General features: G+C 48.1%; 1 protein-coding gene across 1 annotated transcript in view; it reads right to left on the bottom strand.

The window, feature by feature from the left end:
* The window catches only part of vwa8 (von Willebrand factor A domain containing 8), a 489,820-nt gene that overhangs the window by 34,283 nt on the left and 433,728 nt on the right, over positions 1-21,809 (bottom strand). The window contains exons 40-41 of the mRNA XM_038802772.1: positions 15,714-15,822; positions 7,385-7,510 (exon numbers count right to left, since the gene is read on the bottom strand). Coding sequence (XP_038658700.1) covers positions 7,385-7,510; positions 15,714-15,822 — 235 coding nt within the window. The remainder of the gene's footprint in view (positions 1-7,384; positions 7,511-15,713; positions 15,823-21,809) is intronic.

The following is a 21,809-nucleotide window of genomic DNA, read 5'->3' as shown; positions in this document are numbered from 1 at the left end:
GCACAGGGTGGACAGACTGACCTCCACCCCAACAGGATCCACCTTCGGGCGATCAGGGAGGCGAAGGCTAAAACATCTGCCTCCGCACCCGCTTCTAACCCCTGCTGATCCAATAGCCCGAATATGGCATCCAGAGGACCCGGCTCAAGCCTCTCATATACCACTTTCGAAATTACCCGATTGGCTGAGAGGTAGGTAGCTCCGCCTACAAGGCGGGATATAAGAACCCGTGCTTCCCGGCAGTCGGCCATTCTTCTGTACGTCTGCTGCCGGGCACACATCTTGTGCATTAAAGCCTATCGTTTGGATCTCATCTTCGTCTCGTGTCCATTGATGGTGCATCACTTATCTCGGCCGAAACCCACTCGCAGTGGTTGCTGGTTAAGTGTTTTAATTTTACCTGAATTTAAGTTGGGCGGTTCCTAAACCCGAGGCACTATACTTGTAGTGTCCCCCACCCTTCCACCTCCTCTAACCTAAAGGGTTGAGTGACTATCAGGTAAGCTTTCTTTCTTTTTCTTGTTTTATCTGCAAGCTATCTATGGGGGATGGCAGGGAAGGCAGTGCAATGTTCCTCCTGAAGAATGTTTGAGGTGAGGGACGCCGTTAGTGTCCCTGCTGATTTCATCTGTGGGAAGTGCACCCATCTCCAGCTCCTCAGAAACCGCGTTAGGGAACTGGAGCTGGAGCTGGATGAACTTCGGATCATTCGGGAGGCAGAGGTGGTCATAGATGTAATTACTCCGAAGAATCAAGATAGATGGGTGACGGTGAGAGGGGCTGGGAGGAAGCAGCCAGTGCAGGGATCCTCTGTGGTCGTTCCCCTCAGTAACAAGTATACCGCTTTGGATACTGTTGAGGGGGACGACCTACCAATGGTAAGCCACGGTGACCGGATCTCCAGCACTGAGTCCATCCCTGTGGCTCAGAAGGGAAGGAGGGAGAGCAGGAGAGTAATAGTTATTGGGGACTCGATAGTTCGAGGGACAGCTAGACGGTTCTGTGGCAATGAAAGAGACTCATGGATGGTATGTTGCCTCCTGGGTGACAGGGTCCGCGACGTCTCGGACCATGTTTTCAGAATCATTAAAGGGGAGGGGGAACAGTCACAAGTTGTGGTACACATCGGTACCAATGACATAGGTAAGAGAAGGGATGGGGATTTAAAACAGGAATTTAGGGAGCTAGGTTGGAAGCTGAGAGCCAGGAAAAACCATGTTGCCATCTCTGGTTTGTTGCCGGTGCCACGTGCTAACGAGTTGAGGAACAGGGAGAGAGTGCAGATAAACACATGGCTGCAGAAATGGTGTAGGAGGGAGGGTTTCAGTTATGTGGATAATTGGAGCATATTCTGGGGAAGGTGGGACCTGTACAGACAGGACGATTTGCACCTGAACCAGAGGGGCACCAGTATCCTGGGAGGGAAATTTGCTACGGCTCTTTGGGGGGGTTTAATCTAATTTTTCAGGGGGATGGGAAAACGAGCTGTAGTCCAGAAGCCAGTGTTGAGAGTATTGAGGTACTGAGGAGGGTATCAAGGTCGCAGGAGTGTACCAGCAGACAGGAAGGTGGGTTGAAGTGTGTCTACTTCAAGGCAAGGAGCATCCGGAATAAGGTAGGTGAACTTGGAGCATGGATTGGTACTTGGGACTACGATGTTGTGGCCATTACGGAGACATGGTTAGAACAGGGACAGGAATGGTTGTAGGCAGTTCTGGGGTATAGATGTTTCAGTAAGAGTAGGGAAGGTGGTAAAAGAGGTGGCGGAGTAGCAGTGTTAATCAAGGATAGTTTAACGGCTGCAGAAAGGCAGTTTGAGGGGGATCTGCCTACTGAGGTAATATGAGCTGAAGTTAGAAACAGGAAAGGAGCGGTCACGTTGTTAGGAGTCTTCCATAGGCCCCCAAATAGTAATAGAAATGTGGAGGAAGAAATTGCAAAACAGAATATGGATAGGTGTGGAGGTCTCAGGGTAGTTGTCATGGGTGACTTTAACTTTCCAAATATTGATTGGAACCTCTATAGGTCGAACAGTTCGGATGGGGCAGTTTTTGTACAGTGTATGCAGGAGGGTTTCCTGACACAATATGTGGATAGGCCGACAAGAGGTGGGGGCCCACATTGGATTTGGTACTGGGTAATGAACCGGGCCAAGTGTTAGATTTGTTTGTGGGAGAGCACTTTGGAGATAGTGACCACAATTAGGTGTCTTTCACTATTGCAATGGAGTAGGATAGGGCCATACAGCAGGGCAAGGTTTATAATTGGGGAGGGTAATTATGATGCGATTAGGCAAGAATTAGGGAGCATAAGATGGGAACAGAAACTGTCAGGGAAAGGCACAAATGAAAAGTGGAGCTTGTTCAAGGAACAAATACTGCGTGTCCTTGATAGGTATGTCCCTGTCAAGGAGGGAGGAAATTGCCGTGTGAGGGACCCATGGTTCACAAAAGAAGTTGAATGTCTTGTCAAGAGGAAAAAGTAAGCATATGTAAGGATGAGAAAAAAAGGTTCTGTTGGGTGGCTTGAGGGTTACAAGATAGCAAGGAATGAGCGGAAAAAAAGGGCTTGGGAGAGCCAGGAACGGGCATGAGAAGTCCTTGGTGGGTCAGATCATGAAAACCCCAAGGCTTTTTACTCTTATGTGAGAAATAAAAGAATGACCAGGGTGAGGTTAGGGCCGGTCAAGGACAGTAGTGGGAACATGTGCATGGAGTCAGAAGAGATAGGAGAAGGGTTGAATGAATACTTTTCTTCAGTGTTCACCAAGGAGACGGGCCATGTTTTTGAGGATGAGTGTGTGATACAGGCGGGTCGGCTGGAGGAGGTAGATATTCTGAGGAAGATGTATTAGCAATTTTGAAAAACCTTAGGGTCGACAAGTCTCCTGGGCCAGATGGGATATATCCAAGGATTCTTTGGGAGAAAGGGATGCGATTGCAGAGCCTTTGGCTTTGATCTTTGGGTCCTCACTGTCCACGGGGATAGTGCCAGAGGACTGGAGAGTGGCGAATGTTGTTTCTCTGTTCAAGAAAGGGAATAGGAATGACCCTGGTAACTATAGGCCGGTTAGTATACTTCGATGGTTGGTAAGTTAATGGAAAAGGTCCTGAAGGATAAGATTTATGACCATTTGGAAAGATGCAGCTTAATCCGGGAGAGTCAACACGGATTCGTGAAGGGTAAGTCTTGCCTCACAAATTTGATTGAATTCTTTGAGAAGGTTCACTTTGAGAAGTGTGTAGATGAAGATAGAGCAGTTGATGTCGTATATATGGATTTTAGTAAGGCTTTTGATAAGGTTCCCCATGGTCGGCTTATGAAGAAAGTAAGGTGTGGGATAGAGGGAAATTTGGCCAATTGGATAAGTAACCGGCTATCACATGAATGGAAATTTTTCAGACTGGAGACCAGTTACCAGCGGTGTACCACAGGGATCAGTGCTGGGTCCTCTGCTATTTGTGATTTTTATCAATGACTTGGAGGAGGGGGCTGAAGGGGGGGTCAGTAAATTTGCTGATGACACCAAGATTGGTGGAGTAGTGGATGAAGTGGAGGGCTCTTGTAAGCTGCAAAGAGACATTGATAGGATGCAGAACTGGGCCGAAAAATGGCAGATGGAGTTTAACCCTGATAAGTGCGGGGTGATTCATTTTGGTAGGGCAAAATTGAATGCGGATTACATGGTCAACGGCAGGGTTCTGAGGAATGTGGAGGAACAGAGAGATCTTGGCACGGAGAAGGCTTTTGACTGGGTGGAGTGGGCGGTTCGGGTTTGAGCAGGGGTTTGTGAATTGGGTTTGGCTGCTGTACAGGGTGGCGGTGGTGACAGTTCGGATAAACCCGATGAGTTTGGGGTACTTTGGGTTACATCGTGGGACGAGACAGGGGTGCCCGCTCTCCCCGTTGCTTTTCACATTGGCGATAGAGCCGTTGGCAATGGCGCTAAGTCGTCAAGCGATTGCAAAGGGATCGAGCGGGTTGGGGCTGAGTATAGAGTTACGCTATGTGCGGATGATTTGTTATTATATATCTCAGGCCCGGTGGGCAACATTGGAGAGATTATGGAGATTTTTGGGGAATTTGGCCGTTTATCAGGGTGCATTGAACATAGGAAAGAGTGAGGTGTTCCCGAAGAACGCTAGAGGGAAAGAGAGGCGGTTAGGCGAGTTGTCGGAGGACAAAATAGGGGAGGGTGTCAGATATTTCCAAGGATTTGATGGAGAGGGAGGACACTCCGGTGGAGGAGATTAAGTGCAAGTGGGAGAGGAGCTGGGAGGGGAGGTGTGGGCCAGGACGTGGGCGGAGGCCTTATGGAGGGTGAACGTGTCCTCCTGCGAGGTTAAAACTCATCCAGTTTAAAGTGGTGCATAGGGCCCATATGAGGATGGCAGGGATGAGCAGGTTCTTTGCGGGAATTGTGGGGGGCGGGGGCGGGGGGGGGGGGGGGGGGGGGGGGGCGGGGGGGGAGACATTTGTGGGCAGTGTGGGGGGGGGGGCGCAAATTAAGTCCACATGTTCTGGGCGTCTCCAAGACTGAGGGGGTTCCGGTAAGGATTCTCGGATGTCATGTCCGAGGTTTTGGGTGTCGGGGTGGCTCCGAGTCCAGAGGTGGCGATATTTGGTGTGTCGGAAGATCTTGGGGGGGGTGGGGGTGGGGTGGAGAAAGGCCGACGTATTGGCCTTTGCCACCCCTGTTAGCCCGGAGCCGGATTCTGTTGTGATGGCAGGATTTGGATTCGGAGCCGCCAAAGGCAGAGGTATGGGTGAGTGACCTGGCAGAATTCCTGCGGTTGGAGAAGGCCAAATTCGCTTTGTGGGGGGTCAGAGGAGGGGTTCACCCGGAGGTGGAAACTGTTTATTGATTTTGTCAAGGAGGATTGAGGGGTCAGCAGGCTCTTGCTCCCTGTGGGAATACCCTAGGTCCACCTTCTGGGCGACTTTGTAACGTTGGTTAAAGAATGCTAATTTTAACTGACATGGCACTGGCAATATGATGAACTCCTTTAGAAACAGAACTTCAAAGTTGAAATCTTGACAAAAGGAGTGAGGCTGTTCTGTCAACTCAGTGTGTCACTGAGGGTCAGCTTCAATGAGAATAAGCAGCTAGGACTCTTCTGAAGGGGCTCACCCTGGAGTGAGCAGAGCACTGTGTCAAACAAACTAAAGTCAGACGATAAATAGACATCAGAGGAAAAGAAAAACCTTTGGAAACTAATCCATAGTCAAGGAATGCAACTAGAAACATTAAATCATACAATTTTAAAATGCCTAACAAAGGGGTAGTACATTTTCCAGCCAATGGTTGGTAACTTAATAGGAGGCACTCTATTAAATGGGCCAATTATTAAAACATTTCACTGAAGCAAATACCAAGGAATTAAATAGCCTTATTTGAATTACTTGAGAAACTCCTCGACTAGAAATTCCAGCTTTCAGGAGAGTTTGATATTAAAGCCCTTCCAGATGTTCAAAATGGTGAATATTGCTTAGTCGGAATTGATAGTCCTGCTGGTTAGCTTTAAGGCCAACGTTTGTAGTGAACAATTTCTTGGAGAAACAATGGAATGCAGGAATGAGGCAACTCATGGGATGGCACACTTCAGCTCGAAACCTTTTCCCCTTTTGGTTCAGAAGGAAACGGGGGAATGACTGAGAAGGAGATCAGGTGAATTAGAGTCGAACCAAGTACATGAAGTGAAATGGACAGAAAGAAAGATGGATTGAGACAGGCAGACAAGAAAAAGAGAGTGGAAAGTAAGAAACAAAATCACAGAATTGTTAGAGTGCAGAAGGAGACCATTTGGCCCATAATGTCTGTGCCAGCTCTCCAATCAGCAATACCGAGTGCCACTTCCCTGCCTTCTCGCCACAACCCTGCATATTCTTCCTTTCACATAATAATCCTATTCGCTCTCAAAAGTCTCCACCACACTCTCAGGCAGTACATTCCAGATCCTAAACACTTGCTGCGTGTTAAAGTTTACCGTAAATCTTAAATAACTTAAACCTAAAATTAGAAGGTTCTGTATTCAACTATTTTAGAGCTCTAAGGGTTTGAACAGTTTAAATAGTTTCCTTTCTGAGAAGTTGACTGACATGGCAGCAATCTACACCTCGTTAAAAGACACTAAAAGTGTTAGGTTCCAACACTTACAATGGCGAGTTTATTGAACAATTAATGTACAAATCCAACAAGCCCTTAAAAATAGCAAGGATGCTCAGAATGAGATGCTTTTTGCATGGAGTGGCATAGATCAAGCAGCAGGTTCTTTCTTTGAACAGGCTTGTCGATTTACACATGAATAATTTCAAACATCATTAACACATTGCATTTTCCAACAAGATTTGGTCCTCTGATTTAAAGACTGATTACCAAATTGACAAAATATTTAAAAAGTAAAGTCCCCGTAAATTCTGCAGAATAATATTTATCAGGAGCAAGGGGGGGGGGGGGGGGGGGGGGGGGGGGGGGGTCAAGTGACAAATAGTGAGGGGACAGTGGTGAGGGGCAGTCAGTGGCGGACAGTTTATCGGAGGGTCAGGTGTTGGAAACAAAGTGGTGGAGGAACAGTTGGTGGAGAGATAAGTTATGATGGGGTGGGGAAGTAGGACAGAGATGTTGAGGGGACAGGGGTCGGTGGGGGGGACGGGGGTCGGTGGGGGGGACGGGGGGGGTGGGGTCGGTGGGGGGACGGGTGGGGGGACGGGGGGGCGGACGGGGGGCGGAGTCGGTGGGCGGGGTCGGTGGGGGACGGGGGGGCGGTGGGGGGGGGACGGGGGGGCGGTGGGGGGGGGACGGGGGGGCGGTGGGGGGGGACGGGGGTCGGTGGGGGGGGACGGGGGTCGGGGGGGGGGGGACGGGGGTCGGTGTGGGGGGACGGGGGTCGGTGGGGGGGGACGGGGGTCGGTGGGGGGGGACGGGGTCGGGACGGGGGTCGGTGGGGAGGGGACGGGGGTCGGTGGGGGGGGAACGGGGGTCGGTGGGGGGGGGGTCGGGTGGGGGGGACGGGGGTCGGTGGGGGGGACGGGTAGTCGGTGGGGGGGACGGGGGTCAGTGGGGGGGACGGGGGTCGGTGGGGGGGACGGGGGTCGGTGGGGGGGACGGGGGTCGGTGGGGAGGGGACGGGGGTCGGTGGGGGGGGACGGGGGTTGGTGGGGGGGGACGGGGGTCGGTGGTTGGCAGGAGAATGGGTGTTAGTGGGGGGGCAGGGGTTGGTGCGGAGAGGGACAGGTGCTGATGGGGGGGCAGGTGGGGGGGGGGGGGGAGGGCAGGGCGCTGGGTGATGCTGACAGGTGGTATTGTGGGGACAGGTGCTAGAGAGAAAATTACAGCCTATTCCTAACCACCAATCAAAACTGGTTTCTTTCCCCTCAGACTCACTTCAGGCTCCACTTCTCCTCGACGCTTATAAATTGCCTTCTCTCCTGTCAGGCCATCGATTAATTTGGTGTCATCGAGTTCTCCAATAGACTGGTGTCGTAGCCATTGTCTCTCTTTGCCTTTAGCCTGTTAAAAACGTGAAGAAAATGAAATCCATTTGGTGAAGTTTCTATTCGGCTACACATCCACACCCCTTGTTTCAATTAGGAATATCTTATGAAAATTGTTGGTTCTTATTTATAATTAAAACCAAATTCACCTATGGGATTGTTTAAACTAAGTCTTGGCATCGCGAATACATTTTCATGTGTTGTGATGTTTGCAATGTTCACATAAGCACTGATTACATAGAAGGTGTAGTATTCAAATGAGCAACTCAGTCCATCAGATCTATGTTGCTTCAGTCGCGTTTCCTCCAATCTTATTTTATCTACTATCACCATATCTTTCGAGTCTTCCTAACTCCAGCTTCACCTTATTCTACATTGTCAGCCTCCATTATGCTCTGAAGTAGCGAATTCCATGTCCTCACCATTCCCAGCATAAAGAAGTTTCTACTGAATTCCATATTGAATTTATTGGGAGTCTCTATGTTACTTTGGTCCCTACCTTTGGATTCCCCAACAAATGTTGACAAATTAGTTGATTAGATGTTGGTAACATTCAACATCTAATGCGTGAATGTCTACAAATGAAGCTCACAAGGAGGAGCTGCCTATTTCCACTGAGCAAATCAACACTGAACAAAGGCAGGTCATGGGAGATGTTCTTGGTAATACTGGAAAGCAGCAAGCAAGGCAGTGGTCATTCTGGCTGAATCGTAGGATGGGGTAAATTCAGCACTCAGATCACAGCAGGAAGCAGTGCACAGCTCATAGAGTCGGGATTTCAGAGCTGTAGCCTTACCTGCGACTGGATGCTCACTCAGAGTTTTGCTGTCCATTGAGAGGGCTGAAGTTGGCCATTGTACTGTTGTAGCCCCCTGTAAAAGGGGAATGTACTGTCTGGAAAGATGGTGGGAGCAGCTTTAACAATACCTTTCAAGAGAATATCGGAGAAACACCCTATGGGGATTGGCATGAGTGGAGAGATCTTTCAAAGGGTCTGCACAGGTAAGATGGGTAGAATGGCCTTCTCCTATGCTACAGCATTCTATTTCTAAAGGTACCCTGGGATGGAGGAGTGGGAAACAAAGAACTAATTAACACAAGACAAAAAAATGCTGTTGCAACTATAATTATTTTGCATTGAGTTTGGTCACGATTGAAAGAAATGTTTAAAACATCTGATTCCCATTATATAGAGCAGCTGGATCTGACTGCAGTCTCCCAGCTTTGGGAGGGTGGGTGAAAGCACAGGGAGGGAATATATTAACTGATGTGTGTATTTAGGCAGCCTCCTTCCTGTTTCGCGTGGTTCTGCTGCTCAATTCACAGCTCATCCTCCGATCAATCGCACCTAGGACGCCATAAAGGAGTATCCCATGACTTGCTATTTCCCGATTTTTAACTAACTGTTATTTGGAAGTTGAACCCCCCTCCTCCATATTCAGAAATAATACACATTAATTTGCAGAAAGCCCCATTCTCCCTGGTGCCCACTGATCGACGCTGGGACTGCCTTGATTTTAATATTCTCATCCTTGCTTTCAAATCTCTCCACGGCCTCGCCCCTGCCCCATCTCCGTAATGGTCATTAACCCCACAACCCGCTGAGGTCTCTGTGCTCTTACAAATCTGAAATCTGGTTTTAATCGCTCCACTGTTGGCAGCCAAGGCTTCACCAGTCTGGGAGCTCCCTAAAACTCTCCACTCCTCATTTAAGACATTGCCTAAAACCTATTTTATTGATCGAGTTTTTGGAAATCTGCCCGAACATATCCTAATGTGGGTCAATGTGAAATTTCATGTTAGAATTAATGACTTGGGATGTTTTAGACTGTTAAAGGCACCATATAAATGCAAGTTGTGGTTTCTACACTTATATTAATTAGACGATTGAATACAACCATACAGGTAGTATCAGCTGAGCTGAGAACAGCCCAAGACCGAGTTAGTAATGGTTGTTTTCCGAGCACCTTCCTTTGGGAGAGTCGGCATTAATCTGTGTATGAGAAGGCTACCAGTCTTCAATGGAATAAAATTAACTTTAACCCTAATTAGATAAAAAGAATGCATCTCCTTGGGCAGTGCTCATTGTCATGTGGAACCTGCATTAAGGCAGTATGTTAGTGTGGTTCACTGGGGAGCACTCTCGCCTTCAAGTCAGCAAAATGTGGGTTCAAATTCCACACCAGAAACTTGAGCATACAATCTACACCTAGACTTGTAGTGCAGTCCTGAAACAGTGCTGCACTGTTGGAGGTGCAGTCTTTCAGATGAGACTTGAACCTGAGGTGGATATAAAGAAACTGATTATCTGGTCATTATCATATAGCTGTTTGTGGGAGTTTGCGGTGTGTACATTGGTTACTGCATTTCCTACCTCACAACAATGACTACGTTTCGAAAGTACTGAACTGTCTGCAAAGTGAGACACTGAGGCTGTGAAATGGGGTTATATAAATGCAGGTCTATCATTCTTTCCAGAAACTGACTAGGCATGGGCCTTGAAGCTGATGGTGCCAGATGTTGATGGTGGTTACCCTTCTTCTCACCCGGAGCCATTTAATATTTATTTGTGATATGCTGCACAGCTGGGGATAGGCTCCTTGAGAAGGTACAAGCGAAGTTCACCAGCAGTGCCACCCACAGCAAAATGGGAACCGGGGACCTTTGGTGAATTGGATAAGTATTTGAAAAGTAAGAATATAAAAGGACATGAAGAAAGGGTGGGAAATGGGACTGGATTACATAGCATAGCTCCAGTTAATAAAGTGCTGCTGGTACAGGTTCGATACACTTGAGTGACCTCTTCCTTTGCTGCAGGTTCTATGGCGGAAAAAAAATAGACCATTCAGAAGTTGATGCTCGAGGTTCATCATTCTAAGGTCAGATATGAAGGCTCAGAAGGGACTGTGAGCTATCATGTTTCAGCTTATCTGGATTGGCTATATGGGCTGGGGTATAACCTGCCTGATGACATTAGATATAAAATGGAATTGTCCACTCATGTTTTACTCATCTTGCTTGGGATAAAAATAACATTTGTCATTTATTGTCAGTCATTATCATTGTTACAGTGATCAGCAATGCTATGGAAACAACTGAAACAGAATTATATCAGCTGTCGGCTTGTAAACTCTTATGTGTTCTCTGCTCCTTAATGGAAATTGGTTGCAGCTGACAGGATTACATCAAGGGGAGGAGGAGGTGCAATGGAAAGAATGGAGAAACCCAGACTTCAGGGAAATAGTACTCTCACAAACTTCAACAATCTGAGTCACTCACTGCTTCAAAATAAGTTCATGATATGTGAGCTAGCTTCTCATGTTAGAAGTTGCTGAATGCCGTACTATGGTGAGGCAGGTAGGGTGTTATGGCAAGCTATTCAAGAGATGACAGATTCACTGTTAACTGGAGTTCCAGTTGGTGATTATTTCTCAGCTGCACACTGCTCCCAGAACTGAGCCGGTGGTCGCTCCAGCCTGAAGGCACTTTCTATTCAAGAATTACCTGGGTGTATGAACATTACATTCTGTCCTACCTTTTACGTCCTCAGCTTCAAAATACTCACTCTTTAATGCTGACTTCAGTACAATTACCCAGTCTATATATTTATCTGTGTGCTAATGATATGTAGACATCCAGCTACCAAAAGACATCCAATTGGTGTCTTGATCTGACAACTCCTGCACTTTTATGCAATGATGAGAACACTTTGAAAATGTGCTGTGCATTTTCTTAAATAAGGCACTGATGTAAAACATCACAGCTTGAACCCTTTAATTCCTCACTCTATCAAGTGACTGAAAAACTGCTGAAACAAGAAGTGACTTGGAATATGAGCCTACAGATTCCGCAAGCATGAAGCATGCAAACAATGGAAGGAAAAGCATTTGTTCACGAATCTGCTGCCTCTCCATATGCTCTGGGCTTTGAATTTAACTTTTCTTTCCTAATGACAATTGAACTCTCCCACACAAGACTGTGGATGGAGAGTGAGGGCTGCCCTCTCCAGCGATGTGCAGCTGCACACTGGGCAGATCAATGGCCCATTCCCAAGCAGGGGTGCTGATGTTTTCACTTGAAGACTGTTGCCAAACACCAGATTTATCGAAAGTGAAGTTGGAATGTAGGGAAGGCTCTTTGGAGACTAACACTGTCCCTCTTCAATCGTTTTTGTGTATTGGGCAGAGGCAGAGTTGGACACAGCAAGGTGACAAAGACCATTATAGAACAAACCGTTGACATCCTCAAATGGTGCTTTGAATGCTATGCTATGACAGGTTAGTGGTGTTGTACAGTGCAAGATGTCAACATTTGTACCATTACTTGCACAATGATGTTTTTAGAACACAATCAGGAATTTCTTCTCCATACCAACATATCCTAAACCCTTGTGTGGAAAAAAAAGTTTTAATCTCTTTATGCTTTGAGCACAACATTGATGAGCCTTTGTTATTCTTTCATTGACCAGGAATTTTGTGTCATAAATTACCCTTTCATAAATATCTCACTCATTATCCGCATATTTGAATATCACAAAGAGTTTAAACTTAATCCACCTGCACTCCCTGCACCCTTTAATATCACACCCAGTCTAATCCCACCCCTCACTCACCACACTCATTATTATCTCAACCACTCTAATCACCATCTATTTTTCACTCCCCACAAGCGTAATATACCACCTAGTCGAATCGTATTCTCCTCCTCAATGTCTGTACCCTTTAATATCCTACCCAGTCTAATCCCAATCACCCCGACACCCTTTAATAGCCCACCCAGTCTAATCACCCCCTCACCTCACTCCCCACAACCTTTAGTCTAATACCACTCACTCCCGCACCCTACAATAGCCGACCCAGTCTAATCACCCTCTCCCCTAGGTCCCTACACCCTTCACACATCATCAATTCCAATCCCCCTCTCCCCTCACTCACCCGACCCGCTCATATTTCTCCCAGTTTAATTGCACTCTGTCCCTCATTCCCCACACCCTTTGATATCACATTGTCTAATCCCACTCTCCCCGCACCCTTTAATATCCTACCCTATCTAATCCCACTATCACCCTCACTCCCTGCATCCTTTAATATCCCACCATGTCTAATCCCACTCTCACCCTCACTCCCTGCATCCTATAATATCCCACAAATCTTCTTCCTCTACGCCCTATAGGTTTTCTTAGCCGACCCAGTCTAATCCCTCCCGCCCCTCACATTTTAATTGTCCCTCTCCTCCTCACTCAGCAGAACCTCTAATATCCCATCCAGTCTAAACCCACTCTCCCTTTCGCCCTTTAATATCTCACCCATCTTCATCCCTCTCTGCCCTCACTCACCCGACTCTCTAATTTCCACCCAGTCGAATCCCTTCTCTCCCCATAACCTTTAATATTCCATTGTGTCTAATTTCATTGTCCCCTCACTCACCAAACCTTTAAATATTCCGCCCAGTCTAACCCCACTCTCCCCCTCACCCTTTGATATCCCACCCAGTCTAGTCCCATTCTCTCCCTCACTCAGAGCACCCTTTAATATCCCACTCAGTCCAATCACCCTCGCCCCTCACTCCCCACACCCTTTAATTCCTACGCAGTCTAATCCTTCTCTCCACTCGCTCCCCACAACCTTCAATATCCCACCCCGTCTAATCCCACACTCCCCCTTACATCCTGCACCCTTTTAATATCCCACCCAGTCTAATTCCACTCTCCCCCACACTCCCTGCACCTATTATCTTCCCACCCATTCCAATCACCCACTCCCTTCACCCTTTCATATTCCACCCAATCTAATCACTTTCTCTCCCCCACTCTCCAGACTCTCTAATATCCCTCCCAGTCTAATCCCACTCAATCCCTCACTCCTCACACCCTTTAATATCCCATCCTGTCTAACCCCACTCTTTCCCTCACACCCTTTACTATCACACCATAAGACCATAAGACATAGGAGTGGAAGTAAGGCCATTCGGCCCATCGAGTCCACTCTGCCATTCAATCATGGCTGATGGGCATTTCAACTCCACCTACCAGCATTCTCCCCGTAGCCCTTAATTCCTCGCGACATCAAGAATTTATCTATCTCTGCCTTGAAGCCATTTAGCGTCCCGGCCTCCACTGCACTCCGCGGCAATGAATTCCACAGGCCCACCACTCTCTGGCTGAAGAAATGTCTCCGCATTTCTGTTCTGAATTTACCCCCTCTAATTCTAAGGCTGTGCCCACGGGTCCTCGTCTCCTCGCCTAACGGAAACAGTTTCTTTGCGTCCACCCTTTCTAAGCCATGTATTATCTTCTAAGTTTCTATTAGATCTCCCCTTAACCTTCTAAACTCCAATGAATACAATCCCAGGATCCTCAGCCGTTCATCATATGTTAGACCCGCCATTCCAGGGATCATCCGTGTGAATCTCCTCTGGACACGATCCAGTGCCAGTATGTCCTTCCTGAGATGTGGGGCCCAAAACTGGACACAACTGGACACAAAACTGGACACACCCATTCTAATCACCCTCTACCCTCATCTCCAAACCCTTTTATATCCCATCCAGTCCAATCCCTCTCTTCCCTCATTCACGAGACCCTCTAATATCCATGCCAATCTAATCCCACTCAGCCCTCACACCCCACACCTTTAATATCCCATTTAGTCAAATCCCACAGCCTTTAATATCCCACTCTGTCTAACCCCACTCTCCCCCTCACTCCCCGCATCCTTCAACATTCCACCCAGTCTCGTCCCACTCTCCCCTTCACCTCCCGCATCCTTTAATATCCCACCAGCCTAATCCCTTATCCCTTCACTCACCACACCCTTTAATATCCCAACTCAGTCTAATCCCACACTCCCCCTCATTCCCTACACCCTTCAATATCACACCTCGTCTAATCCCATTCTTTCCCTCATGCCAAACACACTTTTAATTTCCCACCCAGTCAAATCCCACTCACTCCCACACCCTTCAATAGCCCACCGTCTAATCATTCTCTCCCCTTACTCACCAGATCCTCTCATATGACTCCCAGTCTAATCCCACTCTGCCCCTCACACCCGACATCCTTTAATATCCTACTCTGTCGAATACCATTCTCCTCCTCACTCCCCGCATCCTTTAATATCCCACAATTCCAATCTCTTCTCCCTTCACTCCTGATACACTTTCATAGCCTACCTAGTCTAATCCCTACCGTTCCACACCCTTTAATAATCCCGCTCCCCTCCATACTCAGCACAACCTCTAATATCCCACCCAGTCTAATCCCACTCTCCCCCTCACCCTTATCCAGTCTGTCCCTCTCTCCCCTCACTCACCAGACCCTCTAATATCCCACCCAGTCAAATCCCTTCTCACTTCACTCCCCACACCCTTTAATATCCTATCCTGTTTAATCCCATTGCCCCCTCACTCCCTAAACCTTTAAATATTCCACCCAGTCTAATCCCACTCTCTCCCTCACTCCCTACATCCTTTAATATCCCACCCAGTCTAATCCCTCTCTCCCACTCACTTCCCATACCATTTAATATCCACCCAGTCTAATCCCACGTTCCCCTCAATTCCCACACTCTTTAATATTCCACCCAGTCTAATCTCACTCTCTACGCTCTTTAATATTTCACCCAGTAAAGTCCGATTTTCTCCCTCACTCCGAGCACCCTTTAATATCCTAACAGTCCAATCCCACTCTGCCCCTCACACCCTGTGCCCTCAAATAATCCACCTAGTCCAATCCTCTCGCTCCCACTCTCTCCCCACACCCTTTCATGTTTCACTGTGTCTAATCCTACTCTCCCCATCACACCCCGCACTCTTTAGTATTGCACCCTGTCTAATCCCGTTGTCCCCTCACTCCCTAAACCTTTAGATATTTCACCCAGTCTAATCCCACCCTACCCCTCGCTCCCCACACCCTTTAATATCCCATCCTGTTGAATTCCACTCCCCCTCACTTCCTGCTCCTTTTAATGTCCCGCCCAGTCTAATCCCACTCTCCCCCTCACTGCCCATACTCCTTAATATCCAACCCAGTCTAATCCCACTGTCTCCCTCACTTTCCACACCTTTTAATATCCCACCCAGTTTAATCTCACTTTTCCCTCATTACCTACACCCTTTAACATCCCGCTCAATCTTATCCCACTCTCCCCCTCACTTCCCATACCGTATAATATCCCACCCAGTGTAAACTCTTCTTTGTAAAATGATGAAGTTGGCGTTACCTGCAGGCTGTCAAGAATGACTCGTATTGATTGGACCTGCCTCCGTATAGCTCCAGAAAACCTCTCGTATGTTGCAGCATCATATTCAGTCATGTGAATTTCCTTTAACCTGCAGTCAAAACAAGGGAGTATGTTGGCTGAGTGCTTCTCCAGTCATGTTTGTCTAAAATACTAAAGGAACAGAAAAGAACAGTAAAGGTTGGTTTAAAATGGCGTTGACCTGACCCGTTTTAATTCATTACTGCATTAAAACTCTGATTCTGGTAACGTACTTGGCAGGGATTTGACCCGTACTAAATAATGATGAGAGTTAAATCACCATCAAATCATGGAGGCAGAAGCACAATTCTGAGCTGGCTCCGGTACAATTCTGTTTTTATGAGTTGTCGACCAATATTTGTAACAAGCAGCACTGGAACTTTGAAACAAGGGTAGGCCATTCAGTCCTTTGAACGTGTTCTGTTATCCATGTAGTTGACAGATCATGTAACCTCAATTCCATTTACCCAGATTTGCTCCATATCTGACAATACTCTTGCTGAATGAAAATCTACCAATCTCAACGAAGTTGGAATTTGAAGTTGGAAAAGTAGTGTTGCTGGGAGCGGTGAAAGGATTGAATGACTCATGGAATGTCTGATTCAGCTGGCTTGCACCTCTGCCTCTGAGTCATAGGCTCCGGGTTCAATTCCCACTCCATGTTGTGTTGGTCACGGAAGGCGTATTTGTAACACCGGTTCAACAAGTTGACGGTGAGCCTGCTTATCCAACACATTCCACACTATTCCCCAAAGGGGAAAAAATGTGCGTGAAGGTACAAGACAAAGAAAATAATTCAGATCTTAAAGGGGTTAATTATAAGTTAAAAACGGCATCCCCCTTTAATACTCAAACACACTGTACCCATTGATGCACCATCGATTGCACGCGAGGCGAGTGATTTACCAATGTCAGGCTTTAATTAACTAGAACACAGCCTGGCGATCGTCTACAGTGGAAAGGGACGATCGTCAGGCTTCTGAGCATTTATACCTCGTTGATAGAGGCGTGGTTAACTCAGCCTCTCGGCCAATCGGTCGAGAGGCACACGACCGACCAGGGCCAATGGTAAGCCGACGTTCTGGCCCAATGGCAGACGAGTATGCAGATCATATCATCACACCTATTAAACGTGTGTAGTGTGTTTGAATATTAAATGGGCATGATGTTTGAGTACTAAAGGCATATAGTGTGTTTCAGTGTTTGAGGGGTGTTGTGTATTTGAGTATTAATGGGGTATAATGTGTTTCAGTATTGAAGGAGTGTAATGTGTGTGAGTATTAAAGGGGTGTGGTGTGTTTCAGTATTAAAGGGTGTTTGAGTATTAGAGGGATATAGTGTGTTTGAGTATTAGAGGGATAGAACATAGAACAGTACAGCACAGAACAGGCCCTTCGGCCCTCAATGTTGTGCCGAGCCATGATCACCCTACTCAAACCCACGTATCCACCCTATACCTGTAACCCAACAGCCCCCCCCCCCCCCTTAACCTTACTTTTATTAGGACACTACGGGCAATTTAACATGGCAATCCACCTAACCCGCACATCTTTGGACTGTGGGAGGAAACCGGAGCACCCGGAGGAAACCCACGCACACAGGGGGAGGACGTGCAGACTCCACACAGACAGTGACCCAGCCGGGAATCGAACCTGGGACCCTGGAGCTGTGAAGCATTTATGCTAACCACCATGCTACCCTGCTGCCCCTGTAGGATGTAGTGTGTTTGAGTATTAAATGAGTGTAGTGTGTATTGAATGGGTGTCACGTGTTTGATTATTAAAGGGATGTGATGTGTTTTGAGTTCTATAGGGGTGTGGTGTGCTTGAGTATCAAACGGGTATTGAATGTTTGAGTATTAAAGAGGTATAGTGTGTTTGAGCATTAAAGGGGTGCAGTGTGTTGCAGTATTAAAGAGGTGTAGTGCACTTGGGTATTAAAGGGGTGTAGTGTGTTTGAGTATTAAAAGGATGCTGTGTGATTAAGTATTAAAGGAACATAGTGTGTTTTCAGTACTAAAGTGGTGTAGTGTGTTTGAGTATTAAAGGGCTATTTTATTTTTGAAAAATATATTTTATTGAGGCATTTATATATGAACACAACAAACATAATCACTAATCAAGCCAACAGGGCTGCAAATAACCAACTCAAAAAAATACCCCACCAACCTGCCCCCTCATTTCCCAACTCCGCTGCCTCCCCATTTAAACCCCCCCCCCCCAGTCGCTTCATTCCAATCATATCCATGTCTGGGCTACCAGGGAGGCAAAGGCCAAGATATCGGCTTCTCTCGCCCCCTGAACTCCTGGATCTTCTGACACTCCAAAGATCGCCACCGTTGGACTCGGGACCACCTTCACCTTCAGGAACTCCAACAAAACGTCGACAGACCCCTACCAGAATCCCCCAAGCTTCGGACATGCTCAAAACATGTGGACATGATTCACGGGCCCACCCGCACACCGCCCACACCTATCCTCCACATCTTCAAAAAAACCTGCTCATCCGGGCCACAGTCATATGCACCCTGTGGACCACCTTGAACTGGATAAGGCTAAGCTCAGCGCACGACGACAATGCATTCACTCTCCTCAGGGCCTCCTCCCACAATCCAGCCTCCAACTCCCTACCCAACTCTTTCTCCCACTTGTGTTTCACTGCCCCTATTGGGGCTCCCTCCCAGTCGATCAGTTCCTTGTATATATCTGACACCTTTCCCTCCCCTACCCCTGTTCTTGACACCATCTTGACCAGTAGCCCCTAGGGCGGCAGGTGAGGAAAGGACGATTTGTGCCTCCGAACAAAGTCCCCCAGTATTAAACGGGTATTGAATGAGTAGTGAAGGGATAGAGTGGGCTGGATTCTCCATTTCACAGACTAAATGCTGATGCCAGGACTGAATGGGTGGTGTTCTATGACCACGAAAGCGGCGCCTGTCCCGGAGCAATTCAGAATCCGTTAACGGCCAAGCACCGGCATCTCATGGAACGAGAGCAATTCCAATAAAAAATATTGTTGATTCGCCAGGATCGGGATTGGCACTCGAGAGGCTGACTAGCTGCAGCTGCATATCAGCACTCCACACCCATTCATTCCAGCCAGCACGATAGAAGCTCGAAGAGTGACAGCACAGTTCGCAGATGCGGAGCTCGAGACCCTGCTGGACACCGTGGAGAAGTGGCGGGGCACTCTGTTCCGCGGGGTGGGAAGGAAGCTGCCACCTGCCGCTGTACACCCGGCCTGGGCGCGGGTGGCGGGGCCGTGAGCCCCAATGCCACGACCGGCCAGCAGTGTCGCAAGAAGCTGCAAGGCCTCCTCAGGGCGGCCAGGGTGAGAAGCCAGCACCGTGTCCCTGGCACCAACAGTCGTCCCACACACCCGTAATCACCACACCCCCAACCCGAAGGGTGACCGAACTCCACCTGCCAGCAGTTTGCTTGCACCCCACCCTGCGCCACATGCCAGCAACCATTCTGCCCGCCATGGCGGGGTGTCCTGTTCACAAAGGCCACCAGCTGCCGATCTCTGTACTGGCCGCATCCGACTGCCTAACACTGCATTTTCTGTCGTTCCCCCCCCCCACCCAACCCCATCCCCAGAAGGCGGCGCATAACCATAGGGAGAGGGAGAAGACGGGAGGGGGCTTGCATGACCTGCTGCCCCTCACTATCACAGGAGCAGCAGCCACTGGATCTAGATGGTGGGCCTGGGGAGCGGGCAATCGCCAAGGCGGAGGTCAGCATCAGGGTACCAAGTGAGCCCCCACTGAGTTGTGGTGTCCCTATGGCATGTGTGGCACACTACACCCCTTTAATACTCAAACACATTACACCCATTTAATACTCAGACACAATAGATCTCTTCAATACTCAAACACATTACACCCCTTCAATACTCAAACATGATACACTCCTTCAATACATGAGATGGGATTCAACGTCGGAATCAGGAACACGATTGGGTGAAGAATTCAGCGGGAGCTAAAAATAGAGTTTGGCATTGACGTTCTACGGAATTCCATGCTCCAGTCCTTCGACAGCGGTGTGAATGCATTCTACACTGCACGTACAGTAAAAGTCATTGAAATATTATTAACGGGCCGGTCCCACTTTTCTCCAGGGCTCCTGTGCGTCAGGAGGTATTACCGACAATGAGGTTCATTTGTGGTTTTAAAAGACTCATCTTTTGATCTTCATCCTTATAATTTTCCCCATTTCGCCCTCTGTGTTTGACTGCCTTGTGTGTATGAGTAGCGGGTGGGACAGTTAAAGGGGGTAGTAGGTATTAGCTTGTTATGCAGTTGTATTTACTGCATATTTCATGATAGTTCTTGGTATAAATAAGCTGTAATTGTCTTTCAACGTACAAACCTGGTGACTGTGATTGGGCAGCCAAGGGTCAAAACACTTCTGGAATTTTTATATGAATTATTGGTTAATTCATTTGTGTTGTGACTCCAGGGCACTTGCCCAGGGTGGCATAACAATAGTGTGTTTGATTACTGAAGGGGTATAGTGTGTTGGAGTGTTGAAGGGCTGTTGTGTGATTGAGCATAGGAGGAGTCCAGTGTGTTTGAGCATTAAAGGGGTGCAGTGTATTTTGAGTATTAAAGCCATGATGTGGAGGTGCCGCGTTGGACTGGGGTGGGCACGGTATGAAATCTTACAATACGAGGTTAAAGTCCAACAGGTTTGTTTCGAATCACTAGCTTTTGGAGCACTGCTCCTTCATCAGGTGAGGATAGTGGTGTTGTAAGACTTCTTACCTTGAGTATTAAAGGGGTGGAGCGTATTTGAGTATTAAAAGGGCAAAGTGTGTTTCAGTGTCGAAGGGGTGTAGTGTGTTTCAGTGTTGAAGGGGTGCAGTGTGTTTCAGTGTCGAAGGGGTGCAGTGTGTTTCAGTGTCGAAGGGGAGCAGTGTGTTTCAGTGTCGAAGGGGTGCAGTGTGTTTCAGTGTCGAAGGGGAGCAGTGTGTTTCAGTGTCGAAGGGGTGCAGTGTGTTTCAGTGTCGAAGGGGTGCAGTGTGTTTCAGTGTCGAAGGGGTGCAGTGTGTTTCAGTGTCGAAGGGGAGCAGTGTGTTTCAGTGTCGAAGGGGAGCAGTGTGTTTCAGTGTCGAAGGGGTGCAGTGTGTTTCAGTGTCGAAGGGGTGCAGTGTGTTTCAGTGTCGAAGGGGTGCAGTGTGTTTCAGTGTCGAAGGGGAGCAGTGTGTTTCAGTGTCGAAGGGGTGCAGTGTGTTTCAGTGTCGAAGGGGTGCAGTGTGTTTCAGTGTCGAAAGGGAGCAGTGTGTTTCAGTGTCGAAGGGGAGCAGTGTGTTTCAGTGTCGAAGGGGTGCAGTGTGTTTCAGTGTCGAAGGGGTGCAGTGTGTTTGAGTGTCGAAGGGGTGCAGTGTGTTTCAGTGTCGAAGGGGTGCAGTGTGTTTCAGTGTCGAAGGGGTGCAGTGTGTTTCAGTGTCGAAGGGGTGCAGTGTGTTTCAGTGTCGAAGGGGTGCAGTGTGTTTCAGTGTCGAAGGGGTGCAGTGTGTTTCAGTGTCGAAGGGGTGCAGCGTGTTTCAGTGTCGAAGGGGTGCAGTGTGTTTCAGTGTCGAAGGGGTGCAGTGTGTTTCAGTGTCGAAGGGGTGCAGTGTGTTTCAGTGTCGAAGGGGTGCAGTGTGTTTCAGTGTCGAAGGGGAGCAGTGTGTTTCAGTGTCGAAGGGGTGCAGTGTGCTTCAGTGTTGAAGCGGTGCAGTGTGTTTCAGTGTCGAAGGGGTGCAGTGTGCTTCAGTGTTGAAGCGGTGCAGTGTGTTTCAGTGTCGAAGGGGTGCAGTGTGTTTCAGTGTCGAAGGGGAGCAGTGTGTTTCAGTGTCGAAGGGGTGCAGTGTGTTTCAGTGTCGAAGGGGTGCAGTGTGTTTCAGTGTCGAAGGGGTGCAGTGTGTTTCAGTGTCGAAGGGGAGCAGTGTGTTTCAGTGTCGAAGGGGTGCAGTGTGCTTCAGTGTTGAAGCGGTGCAGTGTGTTTCAGTGTCGAAGGGGTGCAGTGTGCTTCAGTGTCGAAGCGGTGCAGTGTGTTTCAGTGTCGAAGGGGT

The sequence above is a fragment of the Scyliorhinus canicula genome, chromosome 7, assembly GCF_902713615.1.
Source record: "Scyliorhinus canicula chromosome 7, sScyCan1.1, whole genome shotgun sequence".
NCBI lineage: Eukaryota > Metazoa > Chordata > Chondrichthyes > Carcharhiniformes > Scyliorhinidae > Scyliorhinus > Scyliorhinus canicula.
The sequence above is the reverse complement of the archived record's forward strand: the minus strand, read 5'-3'. Positions and strand labels throughout refer to the sequence as shown.